Source organism: Cervus canadensis, chromosome 31 (genome assembly GCF_019320065.1).
Source record: "Cervus canadensis isolate Bull #8, Minnesota chromosome 31, ASM1932006v1, whole genome shotgun sequence".
NCBI lineage: Eukaryota > Metazoa > Chordata > Mammalia > Artiodactyla > Cervidae > Cervus > Cervus canadensis.
Window position 1 is genome coordinate 35,331,829 of NC_057416.1, and position 15,076 is coordinate 35,346,904.

The 15,076-nt window shown below is 42.4% G+C and overlaps 1 protein-coding gene across 4 annotated transcripts in view; it reads right to left on the reverse strand.

The window, feature by feature from the left end:
* Positions 1-3,527: 3,527 nt before the first annotated feature.
* The window catches only part of RNF170 (ring finger protein 170), a 33,258-nt gene continuing 21,709 nt past the window's right edge, over positions 3,528-15,076 (reverse strand). For 3 of the 4 annotated variants that reach the window (XM_043454232.1, XM_043454234.1, XM_043454235.1), the window contains 3 exons: positions 14,350-14,423; positions 10,190-10,300; positions 3,528-6,595 (listed from right to left, as the gene is read on the reverse strand). In XM_043454232.1, coding sequence (XP_043310167.1) covers positions 6,326-6,595; positions 10,190-10,300; positions 14,350-14,423 — 455 coding nt within the window. In that variant the 3' untranslated portion in view covers positions 3,528-6,325. The remainder of the gene's footprint in view (positions 6,596-10,189; positions 10,301-14,349; positions 14,424-15,076) is intronic. The other variant, XM_043454233.1, reaches the window with a different exon arrangement.

Below are 15,076 nucleotides of genomic sequence, written 5' to 3' on the forward strand. Positions count from 1 at the left end.
CGTACCTTCCTCTTCAGGTATTCGGAGCTCTAAGGAGCTCGGGGACCAGAGCGCAACAGTAAAAGCGGACACCCTCACACACGCCAGGCCCAGTCTTCCCGGGAGGCCCGAGACTAAGACCTTGGCTTCTGTAATAATCCTAGCGGTCCCCTAGTGCTGTGTTGGGAAAATCCGTCTGAGGGACGTTTTTCCTCCTCGGCTTGCTTCTTTCGTCGGTGTGGATGGCGAACTGTTGTCATCTCATGGCTCTCTCTTTATTTTCAATCGGTGAGCAAGGCTAGCACATCTTCATAGAGCAGCTGTTCTAGTGAGGGGAAGACAGACAATAAAAATAAAAATCATTGTGCCAAGATGCCTGAGTCTGAATACATTAGAATGCTGTAAGGCTAATAAGGGTAGAGGAGAGGGTCACTGTCCAATGTCTGAGAAGGGAACATTTAACCAAAGAATGGGGAAAAGTCTAGTAAGGAATGACGGTGGGGAGAGCATTTCCGGCACAGGGAGTGGGTGCTAACTACGGCGATCAGGCAGTAGAATTCTGTCTTTTCTGGGAACCGAATGGAGGCTGTGGGTAGAGCCCAGTGAGCCAGGGGAGAAGGGCATGAAGTGAGGGTACGGCTAGTAAGTTGTTGGTCTGATGGTAGTGCAGCGGGAAGCCAAGAGTCATTTTAGGCCTCAGAGAGATGTGATAAACATATTTAAAAGGTCATTGTGACTGTGTATCAGAAAGGGGTAACAGAGAAAGTGAGCAGACCAGTTAACAGGCAAGGAAGAGAATGGTTCCTTTGGTCAAGGTGGTGGCAGCGGATAAGTATATAAGAGGTAAAAACACCAGGGCCTGCTGCTACATGGAAACGAGGAGGAAGAGAAGAATCACGGTGGAGTAGAAAATGGCAACCCACCCCAGTGTTCTTGCCTGGAAAATTCATAGGCAGAGGAGCCTGGTAGGTTACAGTCCATGGGGTGGCAGAGTCAGACACGACTGTGCAGGCACCCACACGAGCTTGAGTTTCTGGCTTGAGCAGTGCCTTTGACAGATGCTGATGGCCTTAAAAAAAAAAAGCTGTCCCAGCAGAAGGGAGGACTTGGAGGGTTGGGAGTGGTTTTGGAAGCTGGGTCAGTGGAGTTGTAGGAGTGAGGAGTATAAGAAGTGAAAGAATAAGCAGTTCTCAGGGCCTGAAATACAGGCTACTAAAGAAGCGTGAACGATCCCAGCCAGTCCAGCTCATGCTTTTGAGGTTTGTGATCTGGTCATTTCATTTAGTTGAATTTCCCTCCAAAATTCTGTTTTTCCCCCCTCTTCCATCTGTCTTCCAGCTAGCCATAATTTGGAAATAAAATAAGCACTTATTACTTGTTGAATATTATCCTAATGTTTCCTTACTTCAGAATGGTAAATTTACTGGTAAAGTGAGTTGCATGTAATTTAAATATATATATTATTGAATTGAGCTGAGTGTTGTATTTTTCTTTGTAAAAACAACCCCCCAAACTAAATTTTCGTTGTGGTCTGCAAACCAATTTATTTGCTTAATAGAAAAATAATTTTCACTACCTCTAACCCATCATCAGCTTTTCTTTTTTACTTTGCCTGTTTCTTAACACATCCTAAGGCTAGGATAACTGTTTCTTACTTGTCAAGGGATGACTTCAAGGAAGTCTTTCAAAGACTTCATCATACTTTCAAAGATGATTGTCTGCTTTTTAAAAATGTTAATGGAAGCCACCCAAATGTCCATTAATAGTTGAGTAAGTTGTGGCACAGTCCATAAATGGAAACCTATATGGCAAGCAAAATATAGCAGCCCCACCACATGGATACTTCTTAGAAATGTAATGTTGAAGAAATCAGGCACATGAAGGGAATTATAGGATGGTGGTGATGCCTCTGTTGACTGAAGTGATAGTTGAATGATATGTTCATGTCATGATAAGGCATCATCTGATCCTAATGACTTACTTTTGGTGTTTGACTTTAATAAAATAGCTTATTAAGCAAACAAGGGCCACACAAGATAGGCAAAACTGCCCTTTTTTTTTTTTTTTTAAGAGAAAGCTGTTTGTATGGTCATATGATCTCTTCATTTGACCCCTTCCATAAATATCAAAGGTTAATACATGTATAGCTTTATATGACCATCTAAAAGAATAAATAGGGATAAACTGAAGGATACTGTTAATTGATGTTCTTCAAAGTCTTAAGAGGCTAATTCATTTACTAATATAACATTTTTTTAAGGAAAAGAGAAAATTTACCCCTTAAGCTGAAAAGGGTAAGTTTTGTCTCAGTTTTTCTAGAAGGGTACACTGAAGAAAAATAAGCCACTTGTTTCAGTGTTGGAGAAGGCTAAGGCCTAAACCTGCCTTAAGCTTACTGATCTCTGTTTAGATTTTAGTTTCTATCCAGGTATGCTACTTTTTCTATAAAGTTTTTATATTAAAATTCCCCCCCCCCCTTCATTCCCTGTGGGCCTCATTCTTTTCATCTGTAGGGTGAGGTTGTAAGACTGAAGAATTCTTAATTTGGAACCCATGAATGAATGGGCAGCTCTTTGAATCCCCTGAAAATGAACCAAAAGTATACCTGTGTGTAGCTGGGGAGCTATTCATAGTTTCTGTTTTCACAGAGAAAACACAAAAATTCGTCAGTTTCTAGGGTCCCTTATAGCACTGACATTCTAGGATTCGTGAAACAAGATGTTCATGTAGATATAAATTACAGGTTTTCTGTAAGACTGATTAGCAGAGTGAACGTTTTGATCTGAATTATTAGATATTTTTAAGTCTTTATTTTTAAATTGTGTTTTGAAATTAAATAAATCTGTTAGATATAAAACATCTTTAGCGTTTAGCCCTCTTCTGTGTCACATACTACATTCCCCTCAATAGGTGATAGTCTGGAAGGAAAAGGACAGCGGTGAGACAGGTTCAGGGTTGTCTGACAGCTGTGTACTCCTCTCGTGCCCCGTCTGGATTGGGACAAGACGGGCGGCAGCGGATGAAGCAGACAGTGACTGACAGCCTCTCAGATGTGCTTGCAGTCAAGAACTCCATGCTCAGAACAAATACTGACACCATGATGGGGTCTGGTTCTGATGCTACAACAAATGCTCAACACCTGTCTTTACCTGTGACGGGATCACCTCCTGTCAGCAGCCCCTAAAGCCCACCCGCCCACTCTTGGGAGACTCTTAGGTCTTAGGGCCTTAACACCTGAGTGCCCTTTCCTATCCCTCACTAATTTCAGGTATCAACCAACAATTTCCATAAGATACACACTCACGTGGGGTGGGAATCATGGTGCAAGTCTTAACTCTCATTCCAATTTCACCCTTAACTGTCTAGAATTAATATAGATTGCCCAGATTAAATAATATTCCTCAAAAACATTTCTATGTTTAAAAAAATTTTAAGTATCAAAGCAAAATTGGTGAAAAAGTCACTGCAACCATTTTATAGGGAATGCTGTTTCAGGAGTTCTGAAATTAAGGCAAACAGTATCAAAGAAACCAGACAGTAACAGCCACTTTTAAATGTTACATATGTTGCTTTTATTCAAAAGAATAACTAACTGCTTGACAAACTCTGAAATCACAAAGTTTGAACCAAACTGTCAGTCCTCTGAGACAACTCCGTGAGGTAGGTATCTGCACGCACTGAGACCAACACAGCCCTTCCTCGTGTTGCTTGCTTTCAGGTGCTGAGAAGGTGGTCGCTGGAACCACTGTTCTGGTGGGCAGTTAGACAACTGTTTCCTCCGACCAGCTTCGCTCCCCACAGAGCTACCCAAGTTATCATCTGCTCCTGGGGTTGGACCATCTGTTTTTGTGAAAGTTACAATATTATTGTTTATAAAACTCCAGATTGTTGCTTTGATTTATAAGCTCTAAGGCTGAATCACACAAGTACTACTATGATGTTTAAAACACTGATTGACTACCTGCATTATATACTCAGATCCCTTTACATTTATCATCAGTGATCAATAAAGGTGACATCATAAACAGGTCTAGAATTCTGAGATGCCACATGTTCCCTTTTCAATTTAGTAAGACTTCACACAGTGTTGTATGTTACAAAAGTTGGTACAATACACCTCTATCAGAAAAGCTGTAGAAGGAATTCCAGATATTACAATCAAAGCACTGTAAGTGTGATATTTGAAGCAGAACACATGCACAGAAAATTAAATCCTTTCAAAGATGACATGGCTGCAGCCCCACACCAAGTGTGTAGTTGTTAGGAAATGCGTTTCGAGACTAGTAGATGGTGGTGTAACAAACTCCTACTCACTGCTTTTCAAGTCAGTGCAGCTGAAATGTTTCCCTGTGAAATGTGCTACCCTGTGAGAAGTAGACTGTCAACTGTAGAACCAGGATTCATGTAGCTGTGATGTGTCTTCTTGCTAGACCTTTCCTATTCCTATGTATGTTCCAAACATCTTCCAAAGGATCCCAGTTTCTCCCCATGTAGGAATCCTAGGCATCTGATACCAGTTCAGTCACTTACTTGCGCATGGCTTCAGACCAAAAAAAAAAAAAAAAAAAACCCTTTCATCTACATCAGGAGTTTCATCTGTGAAGAGGAAGGTGATGCCCTGCCTGCCTTCTTCACGTAACTGTCTTGAGGGTAAAATGAAATGTGTGCAAGAAACTGCTTTAAATACAATGTGCTGTACTTAAGGATTTTGTTTTCCTCTCTGACAAGCAGCAGCTTGGTCTTAGGCCCAAGTGACAAGGCACTGTTTCTGAAGTATCATCCATCATTCAGCATCTCATCAGTTGATAGTGTCTGGCTCACCTGGAGGACTGTGACTGATCTACGTTTCTCCCCGTCTGTCCACAGCGAGGCCCCCTGACGTGGGGGTGGACAAGGTGGGCAGCGGGGGACTGCAAGGGGCAGAGCTGACACTGCCTGAGCCCCAGGGATCAGAGACCGCCCTGCAGTCCAGGTCACTCACGAGCAGTGCCAGCCGAGGGGCCTAAGATGTCGTAACACTTGTGGTTTTGATTCTTCGCAAACAGCAAACTGCAGAGGGGAGCTTAGGTACTTAACACTGCAGTCATCCAAACACCAAGATAACTTCCGTACTCATCTCCTTCTGCATGAGGCCTGATGAATCTGGGCTATATCCTGCTGTCTAAGGACAGTATTACAACAGTTTTCTGACAAGAGAAAATTAACCAAATCTGTCCACCTGTTGCTACAGCCCATTGTTAATTTCTCTTGTCAGATTTAAATCGTGCTCCTAGTACCCTCCGATAAGCATCCCTAGTGGCTCAGATGGTAAAGAATCATCTGCAATTCAAGAGACTCAGGTTTGATCTTTAGGTTGGGAAGATCCTCTGGAGAAGGGAATGGCTACCCACTGCCGTATTCTTGCCTAGAGAATCCCATGGACAGAGGAGCCTGTTGGGCTGCAGTCCACGGGGTCCCAACCGAGCAACGAACACAAAGCAGGAAAGAGTCCCCTCCTGAGGGCTTTGGTGCTCACAGTCACGAGCGCCGCTTTCCTGAGGAGGGCTGAGCTGCCATGAGTCTGCAGTATCACCCAGGTTCCTGAAAAAAAATTCCCTTTTGACGACACTGAAACTTTTAAATGCTATTCCTATAAAAGGACCAAACTCTTTCAGAAATGCCGTAACAGAATATCAAGTGTGCTGACTGGAGACAAATGTCTTACAGTTTGTTAATTCGTCTATTGATTAAGTGTTCTGTAAACCAAGATAGTGAAATCAAATTAACAAAGTTCAAGTTTCTTCTTTCACTTTCAGCTGATAACAAAGAATTATATTGGAGTGGAAAAGCAGAACTGCTTCAAATGCACAAAAGTTAGCTAGTATGCAAAGAAACACTGACTTTTCCCCAATATTGTACAATATTTTATTGTAACAAACATATTTAGGTGAGGCTCATAGCAGTATATTATCATGTAGGTACTCACTGAGAAGGATGAATCTGATTAACTTTACATCTGACAATATCTCACTAACCATTCAATTAATCTGAGTAATTTGGGGGGGGGAGAAGGTAGAAGAAAAGGAGGCATCCCATTTTATGCAATTCCATATTTTTCCACAGAGTTTATAGACAACACAGAATCAAGATACAGTTGTAAATCATTCTAATTCTAACCTTAATATTAGGATCTGCAACATGTAAAAATTCCAGTCATATATTGCTAGGTATTTGCCAAATGATAATCAAATGTTTGTCATAAAGTGGTTTTAAGCTCATTAGATAATATTCAGATACTTCATACTGCCATGGTCCTTTTGTCTGATGTTACACGTCAGCTCAGATGTTTTAGTAAACTCATGTTTTTTCATCTGTTTAGTCTCTGTGTTATTACTTCTCGATACATAATAGAGATGTAGATGAGCAACAAAAAGATGACAAAGAAATCATCGAGAAAGCCGAGAATTCCAAACAAGGCTTCAGGTACAAAATCTAGAGGTGATATAAGATAGAAAAATGCTCCCATCAAACAAAGTATTATCCTGATACGGAACATCCAGAAAAGGCCCCCGACTGAAAACATCTCTCTGAATGCATGCCTCAGTAAAGTGGGGAGGTCCATAATTCTTTCCATAATCTGGCAGAAGAAGAACAAATATTATGATTTGGTATCGAACGTGTCAGACTTCAAAATAATACAATTTTCTTAATACATGCAGTTATTAACATAAATGAAGGAGTTTCACATACTGGCAGAACACCATATTTTCTACTTACTCATTTTATTTAAAAAATAGTTCTCTGATTACTAGGTTTTTATAAAACAGGTCTTATTTCAGATAACTGAAAAGCAACTAAAGTGTCAACAAACTTAAAATACAGGATATAGTATTAATAATACAAAATCAAGTTATCTCTACTTTGAGTTAGTAAAATAAACCAACGAAGAACCTGTGTGTAGTTTTAAGCTGAGGCTTGAGCTCAAGTCTGAACTTTAAGGTTGGACAGATCTGGGTTTGAATTCAAAGTCAATCCCTTATTAGCCAGGTGACCTTGGGGAAGGTTGTTTAACCTACTTGAGATAAGTCAGCATCTAACTGAGTATACGCCACAAGGAATATTAAGAACTAGAAAAGATACTGTTATAAAAGACCTTTATAAATTGCCAGACAATATATGTAGAACATATAAGTATATATATATTATTTAAATATACAGACACATCAACTTGGATGGCTTTGACCATCTAAGAGTATCAATGAAACTGATTTCCTTCTTAGGATGTTTATTCTGTTGAACTTGAGTTTAAGTGAATTACTAATTGCCACAATGATTTTTGGAATGCCAGGCCTTACCCTTTCTGGAAATGATTATTTTTCTGAATATATACAGACTAATAATTAGATTATACTTACTATGTAAATATAACTGAAAACCACTGAATTACATAATTGAAACAGGTATACTTTATGGCATGTAACTCACATGCAAATACAGTTGTTCAAAAAGAAAAGTACCCGTGCCTATTTGTGTGACCCTGAGCAAGTCAGCTGACTGTCTGACTGCAGACGTGTCACCTGCCCCGTGCAGCTTCTGGCTGACTGACCGTAAGGTCCTGTGTGATAATGCGGCACTCTCCAGTCACGTCCTGGAGGTCTCATTTCTGAGGGGCTGGGAGATGCAAGAGAAACTGGCCAGGGGAAGCACGTCATTTCCTGTGGTCATTCCACTGCCCACAGTCCACCTACTGCTAACCATCTGTATAAAATCATAAATCCAACAGTCTGTATTTTATTTGTCTAACAAGTGCTGTCTAAATTGAGAGGGAAATGGGGAGAACTGAGCAAGAGATGAGAGAGCAGTTTTTAAAACCCCACTAGATAAAGAAAATCTTATAACTCCTTTTGGAAAACTGGTCCCCAAAGAACAAGAATGGTCTTTTTACAATCACTTCCTATGTCAATTTTCTGTTCTCTGTGGAAGAAACTAATATTTAAAGCAAAACAACTATACAGCTTTCACAAGGTCTATGGTAAATTATTTCAAATATTCTAATAACCAGCTGATACATCCTTTGAATACGTCTCTGTCCTTTACCAGAGCTATTTTGTTCAGTTCTCATACCATATCATTTACACAAAATCTGTAGTGATTAGACAATAAAATATGAAATGGGCCATCAAGAAATATTTGTATATTAATCACAGTATGACTCCAACTCTGAGGCAGAATACCAAACTAAGAGCTAAATGTCTTTATTAAATTGTAATTTCATCACACACCAAGCTTTCTTACTCATTAAGTATATATCTGACACACAGAAAATAATTGAGCAATGGTATGCTTCACACTTAAAAATATCGATGAATATCTTTAAATTAATTTTTTTAACCTCAGTGGTAGTTCCTGAATTTGAAACACCAATTTTCAAAGAATCATCCTAAGATGCCTCTGGAGGATATGTAAGAATACTGCTGGATAAGAAACAGCAGAACAGGCTCCCAATTACCCAAGGAGGACAGTAGTGACCTGGTCAAGCTTTCCTTGCAGCTTAGACGTCTGAAAGACTCGCCCATCACCATCCACAACAGGCAAACTGTGTGTATGCCTTTAAATGTACCTGCCATCACAAATGAGGAACAGTACGTACACGGGAACACATGTCTACACAGTACGTATGTGGGAGCACAAGTCTACACAGGTGTTTAATACAGAGGTGTAGTATCACTTCTGTCTTAAGGATAACTGTAAGTTATATGCTAGACAGCATATTAAAAAGCAGAGACATTACTTTGCCAACAAAGGTCCGTCTAGTCAAAGCTATGGTTTCTCCAGTAGTCATGTATGGATGTGAGAGTTGGACCATAAAGCTGAGCACCGAAGAACTGATGCTTTTGAACTGTGGTGTTGGAGAAGATTCTTGAGAGTCCCTTGGACTGCAAGGAGATCCAACCAGTCCATCCTAAAGGAAATGGAAGTCCACTGGACTTCCAATCAGTCCATTGGAAGGACTGATGCTGAAGCTCCAATACTTTGGCCACCTGAGGTGAAGAGCCAACTCATTGGAAAAGACCCTGATGCTGGGAAAGATTGAAGACGGGAGAAGGGGACGACAGAGGATGAGATGGTTGGATGGCATCACCGACTCGATGGACATGAGTCTGAGTAAGCTCTGGGAGCTGGTGATGGACAGGGAGGCCTGGTGTGCTGCAGGCCACGGGGTGGCAAAGAGTCGGACACGACTGAGCGACCGAACTGACTGAAGTCCTACAAACAGTAAGGCTGACTGCATCCCAGGCACTGAGATTACAGTAGTGACTAAACAGACACGGTCCTCACCCTCGTGAAACTGTCTCCTGAGAGAACGGTAATGAACAAGGTCGGAGGGCAATGACAGAGACCACCCTGGTTGATCAGGGAGAGTCTCTCCGAGGAAGGTCTGTTTAGGGATGACCCGGAGGATGAGAAGTCAGCCAGGAGACAAGCAGAGGGACAGGCATTCTGAGCAGTGCCCTTCACGTTACGTCTCGTGGCCGAGACTCCAGGAACGTCCCGCTGGGGTGCTCGCTGAGCGGGTGGACGTCGGTGCCTAGAGCTTTCCGTAAGGGTTTGTACTGTGTTCTGGGTTTCGAAGTACACGTTCAGTCACACATGCACTTCTAGAATCCTCTGTTGCATTTCGAGAACACTGGAATGAGTCAGTAAGGTGTGAATTTTTAATCTATCGGATGCCTTTTGGGGGAGGAGGAGCAGCTGTAGAATTAACACTATTTCTTTTAAAAATAGAATGCTTTTAAATACCTGACATACGAAACCCTCAAAACTTAGGATTACTTAAGGAAACAATCCAAACAGGGTAAATAAACAGAGGAAACACAACTATAAAACTCCCTTCAGAAGTTCTCACTTGTAAGTTTCCCATAAGACAACCCCTATTTGAGAATCACCTAAGAGTCTGATAATTTTACCTTTCCCTCCAATGTTTTCTATTGCTTTTCTTTGGCTGGTGTCACTTTCTTAACAAGTTTTATAATGCCATTTTTAAAAGGTAAGAGAACTAGTCCTTGGGAGAGCTGTAAACCAGTTGCTGTAAACAACAACAAGAAGGTAAAGAATTTACCCAACACATACAGACTTTTCACAGCTAGAGAGTATTTGCCGGTAAATCTCACTTCACAAAAGACAAGTATCACTCCACTGTTAACTTTGCACCTGCTGCAACATTACTTACAGATCTGGGCTGCCCTGAGAATCTCCGGTTATAATCACTGATATCCTGATGCAATGAGACAACATCCTGAGACTGGTCATTTTCACCAAATACTGGGAGCAGTAAAGTCACCTGGATATTACAGAAAAAAAAAAAAAAGTTGGCACACCTTTCTAGAGCATTAATTTTTTTCATCTTACGTTAGTATTCACTAAAATGAGATAAGCTTCTGAATTTGGATTTCGCTCATTTCTTTTAACAAAGGCCACACAGGAGAGGAAAATAAGTTATTGTTTCCTTACAACAAAATCCAATTCAAAATGTTGTTGCACTCCTATAAAATAAAATGAGCAATGGTTCAAAGACTTTTCAATCCACACCAGGGAGCAAGTCAGTGGTTCTCTTTGGGCTAACATATTTGAAGATACGAGAATGATGAGAAAATACTCAGGAGCAAAGTGGCATAAAAATATATACTTATTATTTTGAGAGAGAAAAATTAGGGATTTCATCTTCAATTAATATCATGATTACTTATCCTCACTGGCATCTGAATTCTCTTTGAATGCCACGAACCACAATACAGGCATGAAGCTACTGCACCCATCTCTACCACGATCAAAAAGGTAATTCTTGACACTATCGTGTAAAGCAGTGTTTAACCCGGTTTCCTCTGTGGAGAGGTGAGGAGGATCACAAACGGCCCGGGGCTACACTTGGGTAATCTGAAGATGATGGAACCTCGAAAACAAGTACATTTAAAATGTAAGAGCCCCCAGAGAGATGGGAAGCGGTCAGGATAGATCTGGGTTTCAATCATCTCGCTGTGGGTTTGACCCCTCCTCAGCTCGGCTGCAGAACCGGGACTTGACTGCTCAGATGCTTCCCAAGCAGCAAAACACGGGAGCCACCAAGAGCCGCAGGTGACAGGAACAGCAGCTGCAGCCGCCTGTTAATCCAGTGAGTTCTTCACGGAACAGGAACTGAGCGCCTGCTCTGGGCCCGGCTTCCCTGGGGCTCAGACAGTGAAGAATCCGCCTGTGATGCAGGAGATGTGCATTCGATCCCTGGGTTGGGAAGATCCCCTGCAGAAGGGAATGGCTACCCACTCCAGTATTCTTGCCTGGAGAATCCCATGGACAGAGGAGCCTGGTGGGCTACAGTCCATGGGGCCGCAAAGAGTCGGACACGACTGAGCAGCTAACACTTACTCTGGGCGAGGCACTGTGCTAAATGCTAGATACACAAAAAAGTGAAGATGTGGCCTTGCCCCCCGCGTTCACAATCCCCTAGACAGAAGAGGAGGCAGGCTTGAATGCAGCGGTCATAAAGCACTGGGGTAGGCGTTATAATGGTGCCAGAGGGCGAGGACTTCCTCTGTCTGGAGTGTCCCAAATGCCTGACACGCAGGCCTGCCCTAGGAACGTGGCTGGACCGCTGGTGTGTCAAGTGTGCATGCTCAGGGGAAACGCGTGAGCCTGTTCCAGTCATGGGCAGCAGCCTGTGTGCGATCCCCAGTGAAGCAGGTGGTCAGGCAGGTAGATGAAGGGGTCGCTTCCTCTGCAGTTGGGGAACCTACAAGCTATCCTATTTAAAATAACAGCATCTCCACCTTCTAGCCTCTAGCCAATGCAGGTGTGGTCCAAAGGATGCGAACATACATGTGCTTTGTGAAAAGCCATGGGGGCGCAGCAGGAAGAGGGAACAGATGGCGGAAGCAGTCTCCGGTGCAGACCTTCGGCCTGGGCTCCGTGTTGCTGGCAGAGATGAGAGGTGCTCCGGCAGGGAAGCTTCAGCGTCGACTGCCTTGTGCCGCACGTGAAATCAGCCGGAGAGGTGGGACCAAAAAAATCATTTTTGTCCTAATCACATGACAAAAAAGTGTGACGGAGGCAGAATCTGGAGATGAAGAGGCAAGAAGGAAAGAAGAGAAAGCCTTGAACCTTTGTCTCTCTGACCAAAAAAGAAAGAAGTGACGGTGGGGGGGTAGTGGATAAGCCAGAACCACGGCTGAGAGGCACACACGTGTGTTCGTTTCTGTGTGTGTTTGTGCCTCACAATACATTCTATACGGTTTTATTTATACAACGTCCAAAAATCAGGCAAAATGAAACCGTAATCTAGACGAGCATGCTGAGGCAATGAAACTATAAAGAAAATCGAGGAAATTGGCCTATTAGCACAGTCCAATTAAGATGGTCCAGATTAGGACTATTAGGGTAGTTAGGACAGCAGTCCTAACAGTCACACGGTGGTCACCTCTAGGAGAGAAAGGTGGCGAGGGTCGGGGGAGAGACTTGGACGAGGTCCTGCAGAGGCTGCTGGGGCTGCAGCCAGTGTCCAGCTCCTCATCGAGGTGCTGGTCACTCCGTTCAGTTCAGTTCAGTCACTCAGTCGTGTCCGACTCTTTGCGACCCCATGTTCTGCAGCATGCCAGGCCTCCCTGTCCATCACCAACTCCCGGAGTCCACCCAAACTCATGTCCATCGAGTCATGATGCCATCCAACCATCTCATCCTCTGTCGTCCCCTTCTCCTCCTGCCCCCAATCCTTCCCAGCATTAGGGTCTTTTCAAATGAGTCAGCTCTTCGCATCTGGTGGCCAAAGTACTGGAGTTTCAGTTTCAGCTTCAGCATCAGTCCTTCCAATGAATATTCAGGACTGATCTCCTTTAGGATGGACTGGTTGGATCTCCTTGCAGTCCAAGGAACTCTCAAGAGTCTTCTCCAACACCACAGTTCAAAAGCATCAATTCTGCGCTCAGCTTTCTTTATAGTCTAACTCACATCCATACATGACCACTGGAAAAACCACAGCCTTGACTAGACGGACCTTTGTTGGTCACTCAGGTGTGGCTGGGCGGTAAGTCAGTCAGCTGTACTTCTTTATCTTGTCCGCTTTTCTGTATGTCCACGAGAGTTGACAAAGGATTTCTGAAAACCTGTTGCTCCTTCTCTGGATATTCTGTGGTCTCTCTGGGTTGGCGCCTTTCCCATCTCAGTGGGGTTGCCAGAGGGAGCAGATGGAGGCGCTCAAGTCTGGCTTCTCGACTTGGAAGCTCTCTGTCCTGCTCAGGACTTCCATCTGTCCTGGAAGACCTCCCACATGTTCAGCACTCATTTTCAGGCGTATGTTTTAAATGAAAAATGAAATATAAAGGAAATTTTGAAAAACAATGTACAGTTGATGGAACACCCCATTTTGCTATATTTATTAATTTAAAAACAAAGAACTTTGGTTTCTTAGAGTTTTCAGTATTTTGTGTCTCCGGTGTCAACGGAATTGAGACCATTTGGCGCATCTCACGTGTCCTAACATTTCAGCCTTAAATATACGTTTAAAAAAGCTCACGGCCTCCCTCCTGATGTAGTTTCTATATCAACTAGGATGGTCTAATCTGTTCTGATAATGCAATGTGGCTGCTGTCGCCAAAAGAGACATTTTTTTTTTTTAAAGTATTGTTCATCATTTAAAGCTATCTGGATCCTCACCATGGAAGGGTAGATTAAAAATAAAGTACAACCAAAAAACAGTTTTTTTCAAAAGAAGTCTATGTGGGGGATATTTGCTTAACCCTGATTGCTAGTTCAGTTATTCCTTTGCTGGAGTTACAACAAAGACTTCTTAGGGTTTGGGGTGTGGGGTGGGGGACTCATTCACCAGCTTTTTTTCCTCACAACAACTAAAGGGATATCAAAGGGAATTTCTTTCTTTGGGGCATCTTACAGACATTTAAAAAAACAATCGAGAAACATCATAGAATCTTTGCATAAATGAAGTTCTGCTAAAAATATAAGAATAATTCAAGAGTCAGACACAGAAACTACGTAATCGTGTCCAACTCTTTGTGACCCCCATGGACTGACTATACAGTCCATAGAATTCTCTAGGCCAGAATACTGGAGTGGGTAGCCTTTCCCTTCTTCAGGGGATCTTCCCAACCCGGGGATCGAGCCCAGGTCTCGCACATTGAAGAGAGATTCTTTACCAGCTGAGCCGCCAGGGAAGCCCAAGAATACTGGAGTGGGTAGCCGATGCTTTCTCCAGCAGATCTTCTCGACCCAGGAATTGAACTGGGATCTCCTGCATTGCAGGAGGATTCTTTAGCAGCTGAGCCACAAGGGAAGCCCAATTTACAAAATGGACTTGTATAAATGATGTTCTCTGGACACCAACATTACCGTTTGTCTACAGATCGGACAACTGATCGCCCCAAGCCATGAACCGTATCTCCAGTATGCAACAATGCAGGTACCTAATGGGAAGAAAACATTGATACCGACGTTAAGTCCATATATCCCGAGAAAGTTTCATATATCTGAAATATTTTAACAACATCACCTACTTTAGAATGTTTTTTACTTCATCCAACCAACTCTTCAGGCAAATTCAAATCTAATAACAATTCCTAGCCAGTGAAATATATTTTAATTTAAATTACAAGCTATAATACAAGCATTTTTACAATCAAAAGCAAGCATGAAGCCAGAAACTATAAAACTCTTAGAGGAAAACAGGCAGAACACTCTGACATAAATCGCAACAAGTCCTCTTTGACCGACCTCCTAGAGTAATGGAAATAAAAAGAAAAATAAACCAATGGGACCTAATTAAACATAAAAGCTTTTGCACAGCAAGAGGAAAAGAAAACCTTCAGAACGGGAGAAAATAATTGCAAACCAAGCAACTGATGATTACTCTACAAAGCATACAAGCAGCTAGCTCATGCAGCTCAGTATCAGAAAAACGGACAACCCAATGAAAAAATGGGCAGAAGATCTAAACAGACATTTCTCCAAAGAAATATATACAGATGGCCAACAAACACATGAAAAGATGCTCGACATCACTCATGATTAAGAGAAATGCAAATCAAAACTACAGTGAGGTATCACCTCATACCAGTCA